This window comes from Poecilia mexicana, unplaced genomic scaffold (assembly GCF_051168715.1).
Source record: "Poecilia mexicana isolate PSO_F unplaced genomic scaffold, ASM5116871v1 scaffold_14, whole genome shotgun sequence".
Taxonomy (NCBI): Eukaryota; Metazoa; Chordata; class Actinopteri; order Cyprinodontiformes; family Poeciliidae; genus Poecilia; species Poecilia mexicana.
In genome coordinates, this window is record NW_028263383.1 from 9541665 (window position 1) to 9565830 (window position 24166).

The 24166-nt window shown below is 38.1% G+C and overlaps 1 protein-coding gene across 1 annotated transcript in view; it reads left to right on the forward strand.

The window, feature by feature from the left end:
• The first annotated feature begins 505 nt into the window (after window positions 1-505).
• Window positions 506-24166, forward strand: part of cpeb4b (cytoplasmic polyadenylation element binding protein 4b) — a 42126-nt gene continuing 18465 nt past the window's right edge. The window contains exons 1-3 of the mRNA XM_015009257.2: window positions 506-960; window positions 3419-4656; window positions 21641-21731. Coding sequence (XP_014864743.1) covers window positions 3469-4656; window positions 21641-21731 — 1279 coding nt within the window. The 5' untranslated portion in view covers window positions 506-960; window positions 3419-3468. The remainder of the gene's footprint in view (window positions 961-3418; window positions 4657-21640; window positions 21732-24166) is intronic.

Here is a 24166-nt window from a genome sequence, read left to right on the forward strand (position 1 = left end):
GGATAGAACTTGACAAAAAAGGCAGAGAAGAGCAATCTGTATGGCGCTGTGAGAACCATAATGTAAAGATGATTATGTTTAGAGCGTTGGGTTACAGAAAGAAGATATTTTGAAAGATAAATAAAAAATCATGCATGCATTGCATATAAATCCGCGTTATTTAATTTCCATCTTTTACAACAAAGGAGCATTAGATGAAAGATAAAGCCTGGTTAAAGAGATTCTCATTTTCTTTCCATCCTTCTAAAAGGGAAGTGGGCCGGGGGTACTCATTTTTCTCACGACCTGCTACCGGCCGCATCGAGAAAGGTGGGAGGAGTCTTTTTCTGTCTTCCTGACCTCCGTGGGCAGTACATATTGATATTATGGGTGTGTTACTGGTGCATGACTGCTAAAGGATGAAAAAACTGGGCGAGATCACTGACTACCCGGTCCAATCGCGTATCGAGGTGTGCCTCCTTGGAGGCGGAGCCACGGTGGTTTGGGCGGTCCTTGAAGCGGAAGCGTGCCTCGGCTGATCTCTCGCTGTCATTCGGCCACGGTCGGTTCCAGGAGAGAGGGGCAGCCAAGAAACACACACAAGGATCGGCTGGCTCTGTAGGAAAGACAGCAAGCAAAAAATAACCCCAAGTCAAACGGACAATGAAACCGATCGAATAAGGCTCAAAAGGGAACCCCGCTCAGCTGCCACATTAACAAAGCTATTCGATGATCGAGTCCAGATCAGAGGCATCAGATAGAGAGCTGTGTCATTGAGAGGCAGGACACGTCAGGAGAAGGGAGAGAGAGAGAGAGAGAAAAAAAAGCTGACCGACTGCACTGTACGAGTCAGCTATTAAATCGCCTCTGAAAAGCTTTGCCTGCCGCACTCATCGCTTCAAGGACATCTTCTCGCTGTCAGCCCGAAGCAAAGGAGCTCGACAAAAAGGCATCTCCGAGGTCGAAGGGGGTGATCAGAAGGTGAAAATGATTTTTACTCGCCCGCATACACAGCCTGTCCAGCGAGCTAGCATCTGTGCTAACAGCCGTTAATAGCTAGCTTGCTAATGTTAGCAACGGATAAAAAACTTCCCTGGTCACCTTTATAAATTATAACTGGCTGTATGTCAACGACTGTCGCAGGAGTATAAGGACAAAAAAATGAAAAATACATATTGTCTGGTTAGATGTGAAACGTTGTTCCCAAACTGAAACTTATCTTCGATTTAATTTGATCATAGTGTTTCCTGCTGACAGCTGTCAAAGCAAGGTCGACTGTTTTATTCCCAAACGTTAAGGCGGTTAAGTGGTCATATTTTAAACATTGTCCGATTGATTACGTTTGTGTGTTCGTGTCGTTGTCGTGCTGTTTGTAGTTCAATGCCTGTCAGCTAATTTGCCTTTCTGAAAACCTCCTCCTCTTTCTGCTGCCTGTTCTCGACACAGCAGTGTTTCTGGTTTTACGGGAGGCTGACTGGAGCTCAGCTGGGCTCTTACAAACTGGCAACGTCACGGGGTTATAATTAGCTAAAGATGGAACGTTGACTTGTTTTTTTCCTCGGTTGTATTAAGGGTCAGCTCATATGATCATGGTTTATTATTAGGTGTCCATAATTAAATTTAAATAACCGCTACTATTGACTATTTATACTTACAGAATACATATAAAATGTATTTAGCATTTGTATAATAAAATGCCACTTCTAAATCTGTTTGCGACTGCTACAGGGATTCATTAAATAGAACATTTTTGGTAGACTCCCAATTTTTGTGAAACCTTTGACCTGCTGATTTTTCTTTAAAAGTCTAAATATCAATATACTAATTCAGGATCTTGCATCTTGGAGTAGTGTTCCTAGTTTATTAGCCGTGATGTCATTTTAAAATGTCTTGCTTAATACAAAATTTTTAAATTCTGTTTTTAACAACCATACCATCTGATGTTATTGAAGTAGTCTTGCAAGAGGAAATAAAATATCCCCTTTATAATTTGTACATGCTGTCAATTTCCACTATTTAACTATCTTTTATCCTTTGCAACATATGCCCTGTTTATTACAAAAAAACCCAAACAAACAAAAAAAAAACAATAAAAAAACAAAACAATTAGTTTCTACAGCTTAGATTTATATGAGCAATGTATCATCTTGCCATTGTTTGGAACTTTGGCAATATATGGGATGATATGAGAATAGCATTCAAATCATTTCATAGCCTTTCTGGCATTTCTGATCACTAATTATTTATGCTGGAACAAAGTTGACTTCACTTTGGGTGCATGAAAAGGCATTCTCAGGAAAACTAATTTTTAATAATCTTTTATTACACAAACAAAATGATGACATAGTTGACAACTGACTTTAGCAGTTTAGACACTTATGTCTTCATAGCTGCCTTTAAATTAACAATACAACCAATATTTCTAAAATTAGTCCTTTTGTGTGTATTTTCTCTGGAGAAAGTAGATTCTTACCTTTACTATTAGCTTTTGAAAAGGGTACCAACTTTTCTAAATCCAGTTCCAAAAGCTCAAATGAACAAAACAAAGCCTTCCTGTTATCTGAAGAAAGTTTTGATGTCATCCACAGTTTAATATTGACTTGATATGTCTTGAAAATTGGAGTAGAGATGTCGTCATGACCAGGCTTGGTTTTCCTAATTGGTACAGTTCTAATTACTGTTAGCAGTATGACTTTTTCATGTGTTGAGGTACACAAATAACACGTTCACATGTTACTTAACTTTTTCTCAAAATAGCTAATTTTGACACCCTTATCACTGCAAGACTTGTGCCTCCTGGTAGTACCTACTTCTGATGTATTCATTTATAAGAAAAAAAGACATTGGATATTTGAGTTTCAGACTGATTGACCAATGAACCTGAAAACTGATTGATTCCACTGAACAACTGACATTAATGTAAGTCGATTTTGGTAGAAAGCATGTTTTTATGAAACTGAAAAGATTTTATTTATTTTTTATTTATTTATTTATTTATTTTTTCATTTTTACAGCTCCAAGTGACTTGGGACACTTCTTTTGTGTCGGAAAAGAGATCATATATCATCATATTTTTGGACACAATAAAGTAAATTCAGAATTTCTGTTTGAGTAATGAGCCAGGAAGCTGAAAGATGTAGGTGTTTATATATAGACCCATTTTGAAGCAGGGGAAGCTAACCTCAGATTTTAATCGATAGTGCAAAATTTTTTAGGCAAGATATTCTTCTCACCATCTTATCTGAAAGAGAAGCAATATCCAATATTATATTACTTAAGTTAGGCTGCCACTTCTGAATTATGAACCCAAAAGCAAAAAAAGAAAACCTTTTATGTGATGATGTGGAATCACCAGTTGTGAATCCTAGATCCCTTGATATATTGGGCAATGAAGGACTGAGTGCTAACCTGCATGCCTTTCTGTTTGCTTTTTTCACAGTCTGACCAAAGAGATCGCAGAATAGCATTTGTTCTGGGGGGAGAGAACAAATGGGGGATTACGGGTTCGGAGTCCTAGTTCAAAACAACACTGGCAACAAGTCTGCTTTCCCGGTCCGAATCCACCCGCATTTGCAGCCCCAGCACCACCACCAGAATGTGTCTCAGAGCCCCGCTGCTTTCATAAACAGCACTACAGCCACAGGGAATGGCACTACGGGAGGTTCTCCCTGGCTCTTCCCTACCTCTGCCACCCACAACAGTGTGCAAGACGAAATCCTCGGGGGCGCAGAGAAGCCCAAAGCACAGCAGCAACAGGAAATGCAAGAAACTCAAGAAAAACAGCAGCAGTTATCTCCTGGGGGTCACCAGGAGACTGGGAGCGGTGGCGGGATAATTGCAGAACTGGAAAAATCCCGATCAGAGGAAGTCAAGACAGAGAATGGCACGTCAGAGGGCAGCAACGGAAAAGAGAAGCAGCTTCGTCTTGAGTCACCTGTCCTGACTGGATTTGATTATCAGGAGACATCTGGTCTAGGCGGAACAGGCCCGGTACAGTCGAGCACAACCTCGTCATCCCTTACTGGCTTTAACAACTGGTCAGCTGCCATCCCACCTGCACCGTCAACAATCATCAACGAGGACGTCAGCTTTTTTAACCCAGCCTCTGCTAACAACGGGCCTCTGCTGTTCCAGAACTTCTCACACCACGTCAGCCCAGGGTTTGGGGGAAACTTCTCACCCCAAATTGGACCGGCTCCGGCCTTGTCCCAGCACCACCCTGCCCCGCCGCCTCACCCCCATTTCCAACACCCCCACAACCAACACCAGCAGCACCGACGCTCCCCAGCCTCCCCCCACCCACCGCCACCCTTCTCGCACAGGAATCCGGCTTTCAACCAGTTGCCGCATTTGTCCAACAGCTTGAACAAACCCCCATCCCCCTGGGGTCCGGCCAGCTACCAGAGCCCCTCTCCATCCCCTGGCTCCTCCACCTCTTGGAGTCCTGGAGGAGGCTACGGAAGTGGAGGCGGCGGCTGGGGAGGATCTCAGGGCCGAGATTATCGTCGTGGGCTTAATGGAGGGATGACTCCCATCAATTCCATCTCTCCACTGAAGAAGACCTTCCCTAACAACCACGTGGCATCCCAGAAGTACCCCAGAAACAGTCCCGCCGGCTTCAACCCAAAGTCATGGATGGATGATGGAGTAGGTCGTGATAACATTTTCCCTTTTCAGGTCAGTTTTCTTGTGATAATTTCACCAAACAATATTCTTCTAAGCTACCACTATGTGGCACTGCTGCTATTTTTAGAAATGGGGGGTGGCATGGATTTGCACAATTTGCTTGTTACTGTGTAAAAGCTGTCACTGGACTCTGCACTTTCACAGTTGAATGTCCCTTGTGGTGAGTCACATGGATATATCACTGCAGTGGCGTGTGCCACGTTGGTGGAAGGAGGAAGGGGAGGCAATGCTGGGAGGAGGATGGGTGAGGGGTGCATTTGATTTAGTCAAAAGATGGGGAATGGGAAATGGAAAAGGCAGCTAGGAATGAAGAGACGGAGAACGGCTTCAGTGAAAACGATCGGAAATTACCAAGATAATCTGAATGAAACTAAATTATCTTCATGAGCCTGCCTGGTTAGTTGCTTCTTTGACGTAAAGGGTTTCAATCTGTTGTAGTTGCAAACATAATACTTATCCTCAGACAATAAAATGGCCCACATCATTTGGAGGAAGTTAGGATAAGCATGGAGATAGAAATCCACAAGAAATAATATTATTCATCAATACCACTATTAACAGTTGCTGCAGATTTATCCTCTACACATCCTTCATGAAAAACTCATACCACTGAGTCTTTCAGACTCTGTTGTATTGAGATCTTGTGACTCTGAAGGCCATGAGTGTACTGTAAATTCATTGTATGACTTAAACCAAAAACAGTTCAACAAGATAAGGTGATCTTTGTGATGTGCTGCTGGATTATCCTGCTGAAAGTGTCCATCAGAAGATGGATATGGTCAGCAACAATAAGAGTTAAAACAATGCTGTAGTGGTTACAAAGTGGCCCAAAATATGATTAGAAATATCCCCTTCACCACAAACACTGACCTGAACTGTTGTTTCAAGGAACGATGCACCCATACTTTCATACTGTTTATGTGAAATTCTGAAACTACTACATGAACATAATATGTTGTGCACTCAGAATTTATTTAACATGTCTGGGTAGGAGCAAATGTTCATTTGAGCTTACTGTCATTTTCAAAACCTTTTCTGGGACGTCAGTAGTCTGTTCCTTCATTTACTTTCTCATAGAATACCTGCTGGTCAAATGTTGCTCGGGTCATCATTGGTGAAATATTTTGAGGGTTATGGATCAACTGTTTTGCAAGGCTGTATCTGTATTCTGTCAGCATGCTGGTTCCAAATTAAGTCAACTTAGTTTTTAACAACTAAGACCTTCCTAACTATTTTGTTAATTTTTCTCCATTTGCAATCAGTCAGTCACAGGGTTCCACAGGTTAAAATGGAAGGACTTTGTTCTGACATGTCTTAACTTGCCTTGACTGTTTGTGTAGTTACATTGTAAACCTAAATCAACAATCTAACAGTCAGACAGCTACTGTAAACAGTAAGTAATCTTTGTTGGTGGGCTTCAGGTTTAGCAGTACATTTTTGGAAACCAAGTTTGACGTTGATAGCTAAAATCTTTCTTGTGGTCGTTAAAGCATTTTAGACACATTTTTAGTAAAAAAAAAAAAAAGGAAAGTATTGGTCTTGTTTAGTTTTATGCAAGCAGAAGAAAGCTGTACTTTCAGTTACTGTATTGCATTACATAATGATTAAAATGTTGTCACACTTTAAGTGTGTCCACTTCACTGCAGTGCGGGACATAAATATCAGAGAAAAAGAGAACATCATGACCATCTGTTTGAACTAATTAATACCACTATATATAAAGTACAATTATGTTTGTGTAGCTGAAATAACTTCCTTTCAACCTCATCACAAGTCTTCTTGTCTAAATCAATATCAAAATACAGAATTAGCATCCTGCTCTTTTTCATCCAAAATGTAATTTTACTCAAAGTCATGATTCAGTTTCTTGAATCCTTTTATTGCTGACATCATTTTCAAAGTACATACAACACTTTAGCTCGGCTAAAGTATTTATACTTCTTGATTTTAACATTTTTTCATTTATTCATTTATTTATTTTCACATTTTGTAAAGTTACAACCAAAAATTACAATTTATCTTGGGCAGAAGTATGTGTTGTATGCACAAAGTAACATACTGGAAGGCGAAGGCAAACGACGCTCAACACAATGTGGGAGTATCCTTTAAAACAAGAAATCACCTGATAAGAAAATACACTTATGAAGTCCTCGGTTAGAGAACGTTAGTGAACAAACATCAGGATAAAGACGAAGGAATGCAATCATTTCTGGAAAGATTTTCAGAAGGATTAGGTGATAAAACAGTATTCCCAATCTTTAAACAAGAGATGGAGCAATGTTTCACCCATTTCCTGAAACCAACTGCAACCAAGAAGATATTGCTATCAACCTACATTGGCAAGTTACAGAAATCCACTGACCAGCTGAAAGCAGTGGATTTCTGCTCAGGTGGGATTTTTGGAGTTAAAATACAATCCTGGTAGTTTAATTCCAAAAATCTGATAGATAATAGAAAAAAAAACCCATGTTGATTAGACTTGTTTCTGGTAGACTTTCAGATGTCTACACAGCAGACTTCTGAAAGATGGCTGGTCTGGCCAGGTGAGAAGAAAGTGAACTTCATGGCCTGCATGCAGAAATCTTTTGTGACTAAACACACACTGCACATCCCTCCAAACACACCTAACCCGTCTGACATCAGCATCCTTTGGGTGGATGCTTTTCTTCAGCAGGGCCAGCTTTCAGGGGAAGCTGGTCAGACTTGATTGGAAGATGGGTGGAGCAAAAGACAGGGAAATCCTGGTAGAAAATCTGTTGTGAAACAAAAAAGCTTTATCTTCTAGCTTGATGACAACCTGCAACACACAGCCAAAGCTATAACAGAATGGTTTACTCCACATGTTAATCTGCCTCCATGAACATCCATATCTAATTGAGAATCTAATTTAAGATAAATGCTATCCAACAAATTTAAATAGTCCTGACCAGTATTACAAAGTATTTACTCAGGGGTGCTGAATACACAGGCATGCTGCAAAACATGTGAACATTTTTTATAGCTTTCCTTTCAATTCACAATTATACACTGTTTTGTGTTGGTCTAACACCAAATCCCAGCAAGGGACTGTGTGGCTGTAGCTGCAGCTTGTTATGTGTGGCTGAAAGTAGCATTGTCCTCCTGGCATCTTGACTCTGTAAGGGCAGATTGGGCATGGGGCTGTGAATGGCTTTTCTGTGTGAAGGAGAGAGTTATGTAAATGCAACCTATTTGACAAAAACAACTAGACAATTTTACAATTAAAATTATCAACAAGTTGCAAGACTTAAAAAAAATGGCTTAATCTAAGAAGGTGGCTTGTTGTCGCTGTCTGTTTTGGTCAGATGGTGCAGCAGGTGGTCTGTTGTTCATATTTGTATTCAGGATTTGTTTGGTAATAGACTTGGAACAAAGTGTCCAACACACTGGTGTTCTCGGACCTCTTGTGGTTCCATACATAGTTTCAGAATTTGTCTTCGTTGTTAGCCACAATCCTCCCCGGTATGAACGGAGCAGAGATCTTAGCTGTCTTTTTGGGTGGTAAATTCCCTGAAGTTGATCTTGTCCATCTCTTCCTTCCCCTCTTCAGCTGTACTTTCAGATGACTACCCAACCTCTATTTCTTTTAATGTGTTTTGTTGTATACTGAACCCTTTTCATTTTTTTCCCAGGCACTGGCACGCTCATGCTTAACTGACCTTCATCTGATAACTTGTACTTTAGGGAAGCAGTAATTAAAAGGGAATCTGATGGCAGTGCTGCTCGGATAACTCCGGCAGTTTCCCAGGCAACGACACATAGGTCACATTTTACTCCTCGGAGGCTCCAAAACACAAATCATTATTGATTTTCCCAAAAAAATTTATATTTGCTGTTATTCTTGCCATCGGAACTTTCTTTTGTGGCCCACTGGGAGTTATCTTTGGCTTATTTGTTTACCAGCCTTAAACAGATCTAAAGGAAATACTAAGATGGCTGCTACTAGACTTGTTATAAATATTTCAAACTTATTTTGCCAGTGTAACTTACCAGGCATTCAGATTTTATTATTTATATTTCCTTTGTTTTTTCTGCACATCAAAACCTCTGATCTCATTATGCAGATTGGCAACAGCTAGATGTAGCTGTGAATGCTTCCTCTGGAGTTTCTATTGTTTGCCAGTAGAAATTATGAAGAATGTTGTTCCAGCAAAACATTAGTACTGCTGGGGTTCATTTATTTTGAATCCTTTAGAAATAAAAACTTAATCCCACTAAGCTTTAATCTTGATAGCGATTACCTTTGTGGAAGAATATTTGATGTTAGAATGTTGTTACATAACTCAGTTTCAGAGTGTTTTATTTGTCGGGGCAAATTTATTCTGTTGCAGTGTTAAAGCTGTTACTATAGAAACTATTGCTAAATGACAAACTCTTATGTAGTAAGTCATAACTACTAAGTCATATGTTACATTTATACTTATGTCTTAAAGTGATTAAATGACTGTTCAGTTTTTGCTTCTCCCTTTCTTTCTTCTAGATTCATGAATTTTATTTCTGATAAACACACGGGTAACATTTGCTGATGAATTCAGGCAGAGCTACAAACCGTGTTGACAGAGAAGCTCCAGTCAGTCTGCCATAGACTGGAATAGGACTGTTATCCTTGATTGATTTAAATTCTGGGAATCTTGAATATTTCATTAAAACTCAGGTCTCCCAATATTTATTGTTCTATATAAACACATACACTAACCTTACAGTGTGTGTTTCTTTTTTTAAGTTTAATTAAAAAAAAAATACAAAAAAAATACAAAAAAATCAGCCAAAGGTTAGCATGAGTTAAAATGCTGTATTAAAAAAATGTGTATAATTTCTCTTCTTTGTGTTAAGGATCAAAACTGAAATTGGCAATCAGACCACAAGGAAAACTGCTGAACTGTACCGGTTGGAAAACATTTGATCGATGCATAACTACCATATGATACAGGGAAGCATTACGTTTTGTGGAGAGACAAATATCCCCAAACTGTCACTCTTTACTAGAAACCTGAGAAACTTGCTCCTAAAACCGGATTACTGACTTTAAGTTGAATGTTTTTTGCTTGATTAAAATCCAAGCATTCTTCTATTATCCACAACTGACTCGTTCATCATTGAAGATTAAATTTTTTAAAGAATTCTACCTGAAAAACAGGCATTTTAATGGTTCCTAGAAACCCAATGTTACTCTTGCGGCGCATACGGCATGCTTTTGAGAGGTGTTGAAGTTGGGTAACCTTTGTATAAAAACACGCAAATCACATGCCAGAGCTTAAAAATACTAATTTAAGTTCTCAGTCGTATTTAACTTGTTTATGTTAGATATAAGTTAAGTTATTTTTCATAATTTATGTTGGTTTTACATTTAAATCCAAGTTTAGTTTACTAAAACTCAGATAAACCCTGTTATAGCTAATATTTAAAGCAATATCTTAAAAAATAGATGACAACGTATCTCATAAGTTCTATTAGAATCAGCTTTGGACAATTTATTTTATTCCCTTCAATTTAGTTTCATTTTCAATAAGATCTGAAAAATGAAGTTTTCTTGTTTTATTTTTAAAAACATCCTTTCTGTACATGTTTTTACACCAGATTACAAAATGCAACACAAGCTCCCAGGTTTTAGTAAATTAAACAGGACAACAGTTTGTGAACTAAACGGTCCCCATGAGGAACCGATGTCACACTTTCCCACTGTAAGCTCTCCAACTGCTTCACATACTTCCCATTTTAGCACCGACGCGGCAGATGAGGGATCAACGGCTTTTGCTTTACACTCGTCATTGTTTGGCCTTTCTAAGCTTACTGAAACTACAGTCTCACTCTGCTGCTTGATTGCGTGTTTTCAGATCGATAGGTTTTTACAGAGCTGTTTTGGATTGTTCATTTGGAATGGGTTTTCTTTAGAAAACGGAGCTTTATAATGGGTAACTGCAAGGATCAAACCTCTTTGTTTGCCTCATGCCTTGGATTTTTGTACAATAGTAAATGAAAAAAACACTATTTTAAAGTTGTTTGAAGCACTGTAGTGTGTGGAACGTTTCCCTGCACCACTGAAGCTTTCAAATATTAGCACAGTGTAATACTCAGAATGGGCCTGTATCCAGCCGAGCTACTGCTAATGCCCTGTTCAACCAGTATGTGCTTTTTAACCAAACATTTTTACTTCCATATAGTTTGGTTTAGCTTCTCTTTCATGTTGCTTCTCCCCTGAATCCTCACCTGTTCGACCTGCTGTTATGTCAGGTGCACACACTGGGCTGATTTGGACTGAAATTTGGCTTGTGACCAGGTCAAGACCTGCAGGGCTTGAAGGAAAGTGAGCCAGGCCAGGATATTGTCTCAGTAAGCCACCTGCATTACTGTTGGTTACTGTTCCCCTCTCACTGTTTGTGCAGCTCAGAAACCTTCCAACATATAAAAGGACATTATTAAACTCTCTCCTCAGTTCAGTGCATATGCTTTATGTGAATAAAATATATATTTTTGAAAATGACATTGCTTGCCCCTGTGGTATTTAAAAATTTCCCAGGAAACACATCAATCTTTGTATAAATTTAATTGATTTTACACAGTGAGTAGAAAAGTGGGGAAATATAGTTGACTACGGTTCAAAGTTTATTTTTTTGCTGGATCAAATGCAGAATAAAAAAAAACATTAATATTGTGTAGACGTGTGATGAGATCCATCTGACCATCATGGCACAATGGGGACAACCATTCAGATGGAAGATGAGTCAGTCAAATAACCAATAAGGACTGAGTGTGCATTTTTCTAAAAATATTGCCAAAGCAGAATGGGTAAGTTACTATGTAAAGTACTCCATTCCAAAGAAATGTAAGGATGAGTGGTGATGATGAGAAACAGGACCTTGAAGACCTTCCTGCTTGTTTTAAATGAACAGTACACATTTTAGGGACAGATCCCAAAGATACTGTAAGTGCAAAGGTCATATAACAACATGCTTATAGCAAGCCTATAGCATATTTAATTCATGTCCTTTCCATCAGTTGCAATTTTTGCTGACTAGTTTGTAGTTGCCATCAGGAGATTTGGTGTACCTGATATTTTAGTAATTGCCAACAATAACACCCAATGGAATCAAAGTTCTTAACAAATAGCACCAAGCCAACATTTTATAGCGTTTAGCTATACTGCATTTTATTTAACATGAAATCCAGGCCAAATTAATTGAAACATCACCCTTTTTAGTTTTTAAAAAATATTTTTTAAATGGCACATATGAATTCATATGCTTGCTTAAGCAATGATCATCTGTCGGCCATACGTGGCCTTGATAGAAGCGTGGAAAGTAGAACACGATTCATACTGTGAAACATGGTGGTGACAGAATCATGCCACGGGGATGTTTGTATTCAGCAGCGGCACTGAAGCCAGTGAGTTGTTGGAAATATGCAAGTGGTTAAATTCAAGACAATCCTGCCAGAAAGACGTTTTGGCCAAATTAATAAAAAAATCACTCATTTTTAAAAAAATTTTCCAGTTTGAACTTAAATAAACTTAACATGTATCTTGTTGGACATTATTTAGCTAGATAGAAATTAATAAAAATTTGCTTTAATACTTCATACTAAACTGAATTGAAATTTGTAACAGAAATGTCAAATGAGATACTAGGTCTGTAAGGTAACGTGTAGGAGGGATGCATACTTTAGAGAATTTGTTGTCGGGGTTTTGTGCGAGTTTTGAGTAGAGTATCATATTAGAGTATGATACTCTAATCATACTCTAAATGATTAGAGTATTTGTTCAGCTCTAAACTTAGAGTTGAACAAATACTGCTATAACTTAGCCATTCCTGTTAAAACTGCCCTAAATTCACTCATGCACACACTATTGAGCTTTTCAGCCAACACTGAGCAATTGGTTGGTTTTGAGAGTTGGGAGTATTTTGTGTCATTATGGGTCTTTGAAATATTCGACAAGGAGGGATGCATACGTTAAGAATTTCTTTTTCCTTTTTTTTATTTTAACACATCCTGCGTTGATGTACACAACCTACTGCTTTGAGCCTCCTAACATATCAGTAACTGAGCTCATTTCATCTGCATCTGCTTCTAGGGTTACTTTCTGTTTGAAAGAGTAAAAAAAGAACCTACTATTCATTTACATTGGTTTCTTTTTGCTGTTATACTGCACCCAATTTTGGATCCAGTTTGGGTATATGTAACTGTGTCTATAGTTACACCCCAAGTATTACTACAAACTGTACTTTCTATCTTTTCACTTCTCTATGGTTGTTTTTCCAGAGGGAATTGACTCTAAACAGAACAGAAACCACAGACAGCTTCACATGCAAAACCTTTGCTGTTTTCTTTTCTTTCTCTCTCTTCATTCCAAGGTGATTTAGCTCTTCACCTGCAAATGTTCTTATGCATATGGTTATTATATGATAGTAACAAACTAAAATGGAAACTAATGGATGTTTGTGAAAAAAAAAGTAATTGTGTGATATGTGCTTGCCAAACTACAGAATATTTTGAGCAGCACAATAGCAAGCTTGCAAATGTCATCTGTACCTTGTGTTTCCAACTGAGTGGTCTAAGCTGCCCAACTCTGCTCTTTAAAGCCTCATTGTAGCCTCTTCACACCCCTGGCAGACGCTTGAAAACAGGAAGACAGAGCATCTCTCTGCACATGCGTGTCTGTGCTGGACTCCTAATTAGTCCCAAGCCTATGGTTTTCTCCACGTGTTTTGATAAAGGAAGAAGGCTAAGCAAAGTGTCGCTTCTACCAGGAGTCAGTTAAGGTTGAACTAATCCTAGAGCTGAACAAATACTGCTGTAACTTAGCCACTCCTGTTAAAACTGCCCTAAATTCACTCATGCACACACTATTGAGCTGTTCAGCCAACACTGAGCAATTGGTTGGTTTTGACAGTTGGGAGTATTTTGTGTCATTATGGGTCTTTGAAATATTCGACAAGGAGAAATGGCATCAAAAGGGCAATCTGCTTCCCTTTCCTGCCCTCCTTTCTGTTCTTTTTACAATGCTTTGCTTGCCTTCCTTTTTCATTTTTGGTTTCCTTTCTCTTGTTGTTGCCTTTTTATAAGTGACCGGAGGTTAAAATTTCCAACTTAATCTCTGAAGTGATTCAAACTACCTCTTGACTATAAAATCCTTGAATCTCATTTAGATCCAGAATTTTCATTCTTCATTACCTGTCAGGTAACAAGCATAAAAAATGCTTCCTCTTGCATTATATCTATCTGTGCTACGCCACACAATGTAAATCTGATGAAATATTTATACCTGATGTTGCAAAAATTCTTATCGGGGTTTAAATTCCAACCTCTTATTCTCTTTTTAATTAAACAGAAGCAGCTTTAACGCATTTTAATTCGGAGAACATTTTGCTAGATTTTAACAGGTGCCTGACTTGTCAGCTGCTGATGATGAATAACATGTAAAATTAGCAAGTCTGGACTCTGTGGTGCAGAGTGCCTAAATTCTGAAGGTGCTATGGTAAAACGGTATGCTGGTCTCTTCACGAATATGTCATACTTTACAGTACACATGGGGTCATTGCAAAAGACCTGTACTCTTTATACTTTTTCACAATTCATGACGTCATGTCAACAGACTTTGTATGTTATTGGGATTTGATATGATGGAGCACAGATATTGTGATGCATGCCACAAATGCATACAAGTGTGGCATATATTTCTTTTTAGCTCTCTTAATTATTTACTTTAATTAGATCCAATACATCCAGTAGACTTCTGAAGTGTTTTAACTAGTAAATTTAATCTTTGGCTGCATTCATATCACACCAGCCCTGTTTGGTCTGTTTAGTTGTTTGCTCAGGAAGTCCATTTCTTTTTTCGGAGAGGTGTGAATACACAATCAAACTCTGATGCAGACCAAAAAAGCGATCCGCCTAAAAACCTTGATCTGTGTTTGGTTGGAATGAACGCCAAGTGGACCGGAGACCGCTCCAAAGTTTGGAAGCGGATTAAAGAGCAGGGCATTCTGGTTAAATACAACCAAAACCAACACAGATATCTAATGCTAGCTGTAGAAATGGCTTGTAGTCTTTTGCCAATAAAAGAGAAATCCTACTACTGCTAAAATCTGAAGTCACTCCACTTGAGAACTTTCACAGTTGATAAGATTTAACTATCAAATACACATTTCTATTAAAAATAATACAATGTAAATCTTCTTCCAGCAAAGCAGTAGGTCAAAGTTTTGCCAAACAGCTTATCAATGCATAAACTTTTTTGCAGTGCTGGTAATTTTAAATGTTTTGGGAGCATTGCCCAGGTTTGTAAATTCTCTACAGGGAGTCCACAGGTCTATAAAAGGTATTAAATTTAACTTAAGAATTTCTGTATTGTACCGTCAGTGCCTTTTTATTTCAGTCAAAGAAATGACCTAAAAGAAGTAGGATATCCTTTCTTCCCTCCGTGTCTCTAAATGTATGAGTGTACAGGTGAAAGTAGTATATGTCATGATCCGCGTTTCTGTGTATTTATTTTTAAGGGGTTTTCTGTGTTCAGTTTTTGTACTGTGAGTCTCTGTTGTCTCTGTGCCTTCCCCGTTGATTGCTTCCCAGGTGTGTCTGGTTACCTGATTACCCTCCCTGTGTATTTAAACCCACCTGTTGTCTTTGTCTCTTGTCGGGTCCTTGTCTATGATAGTTCGTCTGCCGGCACAGTTGAACTGTTTAGTCCTGTGTCGGCATTAGCTCGTCGCTTCAATCTTTGTTTAATTCATTTGCTACCGGTGCTAAGCCTCTGTGTTTCCACTCTGCCGTGCTGCCTGAGATCTGGACTGTTTTTGAGCTGTTCTCTTCATTTAATTAATCTTCTTCATCTCAAGCTGGGTCCCTGCGCTCATCCTCACCACCACCAACCACAACTCACGACACTATAGTGCTTTCACCTAAAAAGAAAAATGTTCCTACATCACAATAAGGATGATTACAATTAATATTCATCAATGTGCTAATAAAGCACCTGTATATGTATCCAAAGGTCATTGTTATTTGGCCTGATAAGACACTTCCCACCAACCAGTCATCATAAAAGATAATCTCCTTTTTAGTGTGGACTACCTCACCATCATTTTATTTATTTTTTCAGATAGGATGAATTATTCAGTACATCTCAGAGGTACAGTTAGCTCAGCGTAGGATGTATGTTTTAGGTCATGGTGAAAGATTCATAAATTGTAGCATGCGCCTGTTGTCTTGCAGTCTGTAGAAATGAACCCTATTGCACCGTGTTTTTTGCTGACTCATCTTATTTAAAGGCGTGTCATGGCTTTTAGCCTCTGTTTAAATCCCATACCCTGCCACAGACGGTATAGAGTGAGATAGTTTATTGATCCTGCAACACATCTTTTTTTTTTTTTCTGCAGGAAGCGAACAATGTAGCAACAAATGACAAACTATGAGCTAAACCTATGACATTTTCTAACTGTGGGCAATTTCTCATGGACTCACGACACGGATTGCCTTGTAAATTGAGTCTTTCTCATTTCAGATGTCCTCAAATGTATCTGTGCATGCCCTTCAAGCTGTCATGTATAAACACTTTGCTGGTCAGCTGCCCAGTTGTTGAGTTAGAAGACACAGATCTGATGATAAATCACCCTCACCTCACTTCTCTGGGCTGAATTTTACCAGCTGCAGAGCACAGTCCATACTGATTGTACCAAAGCTACAGAATGAATTCAAAACACCAAGGACAAATATAACAGCAGCATTATTTCAAACGACGGTGGCTGTGTTCGAGAATTGCTTCAGCTTCCTTGTATCTGTTTATTGTGGTTTGGGAATTTGGTTTGATTCCAGTTGTAAGGTGCTGTTCTTTTGCAGATCTGTATTTAATGTTTGTTTTGTTTGACCTGAAGCAATGGCCCAAGCCTTGCATATGATACTGTGGAGGATATGAGAGAACAGAAGACCCAGTTTGGCTTGTATTCCCGTGCTGATGTTTGTTTTGAGGGAGCGAGTTGTGCGCTGGGTGTGTTCTACCATGTCAGTTCTGTTTTTGCAGGTTCTTTCAGTTAGTGTGGGAAATCTGCTCTTGTACAAATCTAAAATTTTGGTTACAGCTCAGCAAGTTGGGGTGTTTGTTTTTCAGACATTTGTAGTGTGTTGCTAAATTTTCATATCCTCCAAGCTTTTTCTCATTTTGTCACATTACAGGGACACATGTTAGTGAGTTAGAATTTCATGGGAACAACACAAGGTTGTGCATAATCTTAAAATGGATGGTAAAAGTGTAATGTACTTTTGTATTCAGCCCTATGAATAAATCTCTTAGAATGACCATGTGCTGTAATTACAGCTACAAGAATTTCCAGAGTACGCCTTTGCAGGCTTTCTTTCCCTCCAGATTTTGAATTTTACACATTCCTTTACGTTGGCTCAGTCAGATTAAAAAAAGAGAGCATTTTTACATTAGCTTTTAATTCTTACCACAGATTCTTTATTAGATTTCTTGTAGGTCTGGACTTTGACTGGGCCATTTTAAAATATAAATATACTTTAATCTTAACTGTTATATTGTAGCTCTGGCTGTACATTTAGGATATTTGTTCTGCAGGAGGATAAACTTTGTCCCACCTCTGAAGGCTTTTGTTGGCTTTGAACTTCTTGTAGGGTTCCCCTGTATTTAACTGCATCTGTCTTCATATCAATTTTGATCAGGTTTCCTGTTCGTCCTAAAGCAAAGCATTCTGACATCATAATGCTGCCACTTCCATGTTCCTCTGTGGGGATGGCTTGCAGTGTGATGTGAAGTATAACAAAGACTGTCCCCTGGATGAGGAAATTCTGACCAGGACTTTGGACTCGGAGCTTACCGAGCAGCCCCAACTTTAGTGTGCAATATGACTGCCACATATGTTGAATGTAGTGAAAGCTGCCAGGATAAACAATTTAGATGCAGTTTGTAGCGTGTTAGGCCAGTGGCCAGCATAGTGTTGTAAAATGTTTATTTGTATTTATTTGTTTATGTTTAAATGCATAAAACGATGAGAAATGCATTATTGGTTAGTATTGCTAATGGCAGTTAGCGACTTGTAAAATTTACTCAACTTGTGGGTGACGTCATTACCAGATCCAAGCTCTGATCAATGAGACAAACTGAATTAGCTCCACACATCATACTTTCAACTCTTATCAGGTTTTTTGTCCCTGCTAGAAAATAGCAAATACTGACAGCATTATTCTTCCACCTTGGTTCACAGTAGGAATTGTATTTCCAGGGATTATTTCCAGAGATAGTTTCTTTTATGGAAGTTTTCTATTCATTAGAAAAGTGACTAACAAGACTATCAATTGAGTCCTCTGAAATTATTTTAGGAGTAAATGTGGCAGAATGCATATTCACGACACACTTTTCAAATTTTTACTAATAAAAATTTTGAAAACCATGTATCATTTCCCTTCCTTGTTACAGTCATGAGTTTCTTTGTGTTTGGGTATCACACCAAATCCTAAAAAAGCACACTGAAGGATTTTGACCGTAAAACTACAAAACTTCGGATGGTGTTAATACTTCTCACTGTAACTACGCTCTTTAACCCGTCAGACACATAAAGTAGCTTCTGAGTTTAGAAGCGGCTCCAAACTCCAGGGAGGGGATGAAAAAGTGAGGTGCCTGCCTGGCAGAGTGTGGGTCATGTGGTTCACAGAAGTAGGTCTGTTTTTCTGAACCCTGTAGCATTTAACCCCTGTGGAGTTCATGGTAACAGAGTACGCTATGAGCTTTGCTTTCCACAGTGCCTTCACCCTCAGGCTTTCTTTACTCACTTAAGCTGCAGTTCTCCAGGATTTTAACCTGGTTTTTAATAAATGCTAGAAAATCCCAAGACAGTTGCATAGACTCAACTACAGCATTGCAAGTGAAAAGTGGAGCTGTGCATCTATATTACTTATGTTGACTGGTATGTTGGGGTTATTCCTTTTGTGCAAGTTCTGAGCTTTACCAGTCACAGAGGCAGTCTCTGTACAGTGTTGTTATTGTCAAGATTTGTTTCATACTTTCCACTTGTTTTTCTTTCCTTGTTTTTCCAATCACAAGGCATATAGGCATGACAGAACTGAAACTGTACAGGACAATACAATAAAACCCTAAGAAGGAAGTATCATACTATATTTGCTTGTATTCTCAGTGGGTGAGTTAGTGTGTATCCACATCAATATTTGTATCAGCTGATAAGAAGCTGATACAAATATCGGCTTTGTACAATACAGATATTGCTGATACAATACAAATATTGTATTGGCTTGTTCTGACACATCGGTAACGGTCCAATAAGTGTCAGGTGATATGACAATGATGGAGTGCAGGATGGTGGCGTTTAACCAAAGTAGAGAAGTCATGAAGTTTGTCACTCCTGCACTTTCAAAAGTAGAGTGGAATATGCACTCTACTGATAGATGATTAAATATCATCTATCATCTGGCTGATAGATGATTAAATATCATCTATCAGCCAATATCGATATCGGCCCAAAATGTCCTGGCCAGGATTTTAAATTGTTTCACTTGTCCCCATTACTGATGTAAGTCATTTAACATAACAAAGTTTCTGAAACCAATTTTCAGTCTGACACTTTTTTTTTTGTAAAACCCGTCTTCTGTATTTGCCTGAAAACATATTAGCTTAAGGAGCCATAAAATGACACCACATTTAATCTTGTCCTGAATATTGCTCTTTCATTAGTTGCTCCACCTCAGGCTATTTAAACTAAAGAAGTGGCCTTAATGTTCTAAAAATATGTCACTTAAAAGTGAAGGCTTTACCATGTGTTTATAAAGATACACCTGACTGGATACAGATAGGTAATACTTTATGCCCAATAAACTTGGCTCTTGCTCCTGCTAGCTTCCATTTTATGTGGATCAGTTTCTTTCTTGTTTTGATGTGACTCTGATAATTTCCCACATTGTCGTCTATAGAAAAAAAAAACATATAGGAAAACTGAGCATTTTGCTTTAAATTGTGTAAACTTTTTCGACTGGTTTAAAGTGATTTCAGTGACCACATCATAGAGCAGGTGACATCAGACAGGATGCAGCAGCAGATCACACAGTCTCCGCTAGCTTGTTGGGGGACCTACAGATAAATTTTTGAGCAAAATCTTTCCTGATTTAGTTACTGTTTTTGCAAGATGTGTTTCAATTTTGACAGTTTTTGTGACATTCTATAGGGCAATTAAAAAAAAAATAAATAAATAAATATATATATATATATATATATATATATATACATATATATATATATATATATATATATATATATATATATATTGCTACACCTCATTCAACTTTTTCTTTTTGAACTTTGATTGCTCTGGTTCAGATCAAAAGAAAACACTTATCCTAATGCTGAGTGCTAATCTATACTTTGAGTCTGGACTTTCAAGTAGCCTGTCAGACTTCATTAAGTTCTGAGTGTCTTAAAACATGTTTTACGTTGCAGTCTGAAGATCATCCACCGTTATTAAAAGTTAGTATGATGAAAATGTCATACTTAGCAAATCATATAGTCATATTTGGATGTATTTCTAATATAATGGTACACAGAGAGTACTGTGTACCATTCTCCGCAGAAAGGTGCACACCACCCGACCTTTGTCTGGGAAAACCGAGTATTTCATTTTGTGGCTAAGTTTGGATCTTAACTTTTAGGTTTTGTCACGACTTAAGTCTCCTTAGATGCTTATCTCGGCTCTGAAATTTCTAAAAGAACTGTACTTTTAGAACTGTACTTTGAAGTACTGAAACAGATGAGTGCAGAAAGTAGGTTTTAACTTGACAGTTTTGGGAGAATAAACATCTTTAAGCTTCTTTGAGACTGAAGGTAAAGCCTACTGAGCAACAGCTTGTAGCCAGAGGAGTCGCTGCCTTTTGAAGTCTGGGATCTCTGATGCACAGATGAGAACTATGACAGTATTTAAGGAATTTCTATTTTTGAGGTGACACTCACTGTAGAGAATGACTGGAAAAATAGTAAAAATAGAAGGAAGGGATGAAATGTTCAGATATGTGGTGGAGTTGGGATGTTAGACACTTTAGATAAAAACAATAACGTTATGAATGTCAAATATTGGTCTTTGTTTGTTTTTGAAAAGCAGGAAACAAGACGAGTTTGTTAGCGTCGCCGCTTGTCGTCAGCTGCATACTTGGCCGAGGCGGAGTCGAGGGAGAAAGCTTATCAGTGTGCCACTCGCAGTATTTGTTTGTGGACGGGGTCGTGTTTTTCAGCGTGAGAGCATATTTTGTGTATACACATTGTAAGGGTGTGAGAGTGTTTACACATGTTGATGTGTGCATACACAGATATGTGGCGTCGCCGGTATGCCAAGGATGGCCCAGCTGAAGGTGGAGCTGTGGACATGCTGTTCTCTGGCTTGTTTTCAATGCCATCTCTTTTTTCAAAGCATTTTAGACTCTGAACAGGAGTATTTTGATTAAATGTAGCAAGTGTTTCAATAAGCAGAATGAAAATGAACATAAAATAGATTATTGACTAAGGAGTTAAACAACACTCTGTTTTTCAAATATTTAGGTCGATCTCAGAATGATATAATACTTTAGCAAACAGTTGTACATTAATTTATTCTGCTGTTTGTTTTTGAACACTTCAAAGAAAGATACAAAAGAATACATGGATTCAATGCATGTGATCTGTCATATCTTTTGTATTATTCTGTGATATTTTATGATCTTGCGCAGAGGTGTTCAGCTAGTATTTGAAGCAACGTTCTCGGATCATATTTTCATGTGCAAATTAGGAACTCTGTCTCCTCCTCTTGCTTTGGTCTCTATGTGTTAATTAGGTCAGTGCTGCATTAAAAGATAAGTCTAATGACTGCTGCTCCACTTTAAACACTGGTTGCCACAATAACAAAAAAGGAATCTAAACTACATGCCTTCTGAGGGAAGGAAAGAAGTGAAATTTGTCCTTTTTCTCTGTCCCCTGTAGGAACGAACCAGGTCATTTGACAGCTTCAACATGAACACTCTGGAGAACTCCCTGATCGACATCATGAGAGCTGAGCAAGACACCCTGAAAGGTAAACATAACAACTGAAAATCAAGAAACATGTAGACGAGCAGCAGTACGATGCTTTTCAACAAGCCTCATGCACATGGAGCAATCGAACAAGAAATACACATGCTCTTACTTGTAATTAAATGTTTAAAATTTGACATAAACCCCTTTGCATGCTGCGATGTTTGGACAAGCCACAGTTAATGTTGCATTTTATGCATACTTATAAGTTGGATTTTACAATTTTCTTTTAAAAACTACAACAAGACAACACCTGCAGACGCTGGGAGGTGGTTCCTGAGCGTCCTCAAGCTCAATAACCAGCATGACTCAATGCTCGTAGGGTTAAAGTAACAGGTACAACCCGTTAGCAATGCTGGAGGCTTGTACCCTATTAACCAGCAGTACACTTAGTAAAGTACAACTCTATGTGTGAACATGTTAATTAAGTTTGAGTATGTAAAATGGAGAGAAGTCTCATTGTTTTTCCTACTTGCAGGGAGAATATGATGCAATTCCCAGACACAAGTTCTTACTTCCAAAGCAAACTGAACTTTATTCTTTGATTTTCATCATTTCTAAGCTTCACAACACTTTCCCAACAAATAACTAGAAAGTTTCTGTTAATCTACAAAACTGAACATTAAAATTAAATCAGTCATTTTTAATTTTATATTAAATTAATGTAATATCTTAAAATTAGCAGCCTGTGTTCAATCAATAGGAAAAATATGTTGACGTTTTGTTTGCCATCACATGATCAGTGTTAGTTGATCAAGGTCAACTGATTGTAAAAATCCCAAACTTGATTAATTAATTGCTTCTTTGCAAATGAGCATTTTATTCCATGGTAAAAACAATTTTTTTGTCTTTTGGAGAGAATGTGTAGAACCGACGGTGTGGTCTAAACTGAAATCCGTCTTGTTCTTACGTTCTCATTGCAGCCCTATTTTAAGTGTCAACAGTTTTATTAAATCATTTTGTCAAACATAAATACCATATTGTTCCAAGTGATTTTGTGTCTTTTGACCAAAATGTGTTTATAGTTTCTGATCCAGCTGTGATATTGCAAATATTTATATTATGATGATGACTATGATTCAATACATTTTGCATTCCTAATGTTTACAAAGAGATATTCTAATAAATCACCATTTTTAAATCACCAGTCCTGAACATTAAGTGGGAATCTTCTAGGGTGCACCGATTGCAGTTTTCCGACTGTGCGTAAATTACTGATCTTTTAAAAAACTTAACCTGCCAATTCCGATTTTAGCTGATACCAATTCTTTTTTGTTTGAAATGTTTCTCAGTACAGCAAGAAAGTTGTTGAATTAGCAACAGTGGGGTAACTCTTGTTAATTGTAAACGTGCAGACTTAACCTGGAGGACCAGTCTGTCAGTCAGATCTTTCTCACCAGTGAGCAAAAGAGGACAGTGGTTGATTCTTAGATGTTTGCCAAGCTAGATAAGGTTGGTGGATAAGGTTGGCTTCACATGTAAAAATCGGCCGATCACAGATCTCCCAAAATTAAAGAAATCGGCATCGATAGATCGGCTGGCCGATAAATCAGTGCACCCCTAGAATCTTCCCTCTAAGGGAAGTTAGATTAGCATAATTTTTTTTATGCTAATCTATATGCAAAGCATTTCTAGCAAAATTATGCAGTAATCACAGCTGAACAATATTTGGCTAATAGTAAATCACCTTCATGATTCTTGTTGATTGAAAGGGAGGACCTGTTAGAATTAGTTACACCTTTGACACAAGCTTTACTTTAGTGTAATCCTTTGAGTGCTGCATGCTAACTAAACTTGTCAACCCCAATGTCTTAGCTGTTAAATAGATTACAAGACATCAATGCCAATAGCAGCCATGTTTTAATTAATCGTTACAGATTGAGTAAAAAAATAGAAATGATGACAAAAATAAATGATTTTTAAAAGTTGGATATAACAGATTCACTCATTAACTGTTTAACATTGCTGAAGCTGAGTGGTGGTGTTGCTTTTTCTGTTTTAATATATGGCATAATTTTAAGCTCTCAACATTTGAACTGTTTAATGAAGTCCACAAGCCTGCCTCCAGAACCCAAAATTAGTGGTTCTTATCTCTGGCTCAGCAACGGGTTGGGGTTGAGACGGCTCCTATTTTATGCTTTAGTGGAAGAAATGGGTTGGACAAAAATAGTGGCTAAGCTAACTCTGGTTTTTGTTTTAAACTGGGGGACGTTTGGTCATAAATGACTCAAAGTAGCCAGGTTTTGCGTTCTCTTTGTAATCCATCTGAACAGATTAACTTCCTTACAAAAAAGTAGGCCCAGATAAGAAAATTATTTTCTCTTTTATCCCACTGAACACAATAAAATGTCTATAAAAGGTGCCACTGCTACAATAACAAGATAATAAAAACATTGAAATACAGGCTTTATTATTTTACAACTAAACACGCAAAGC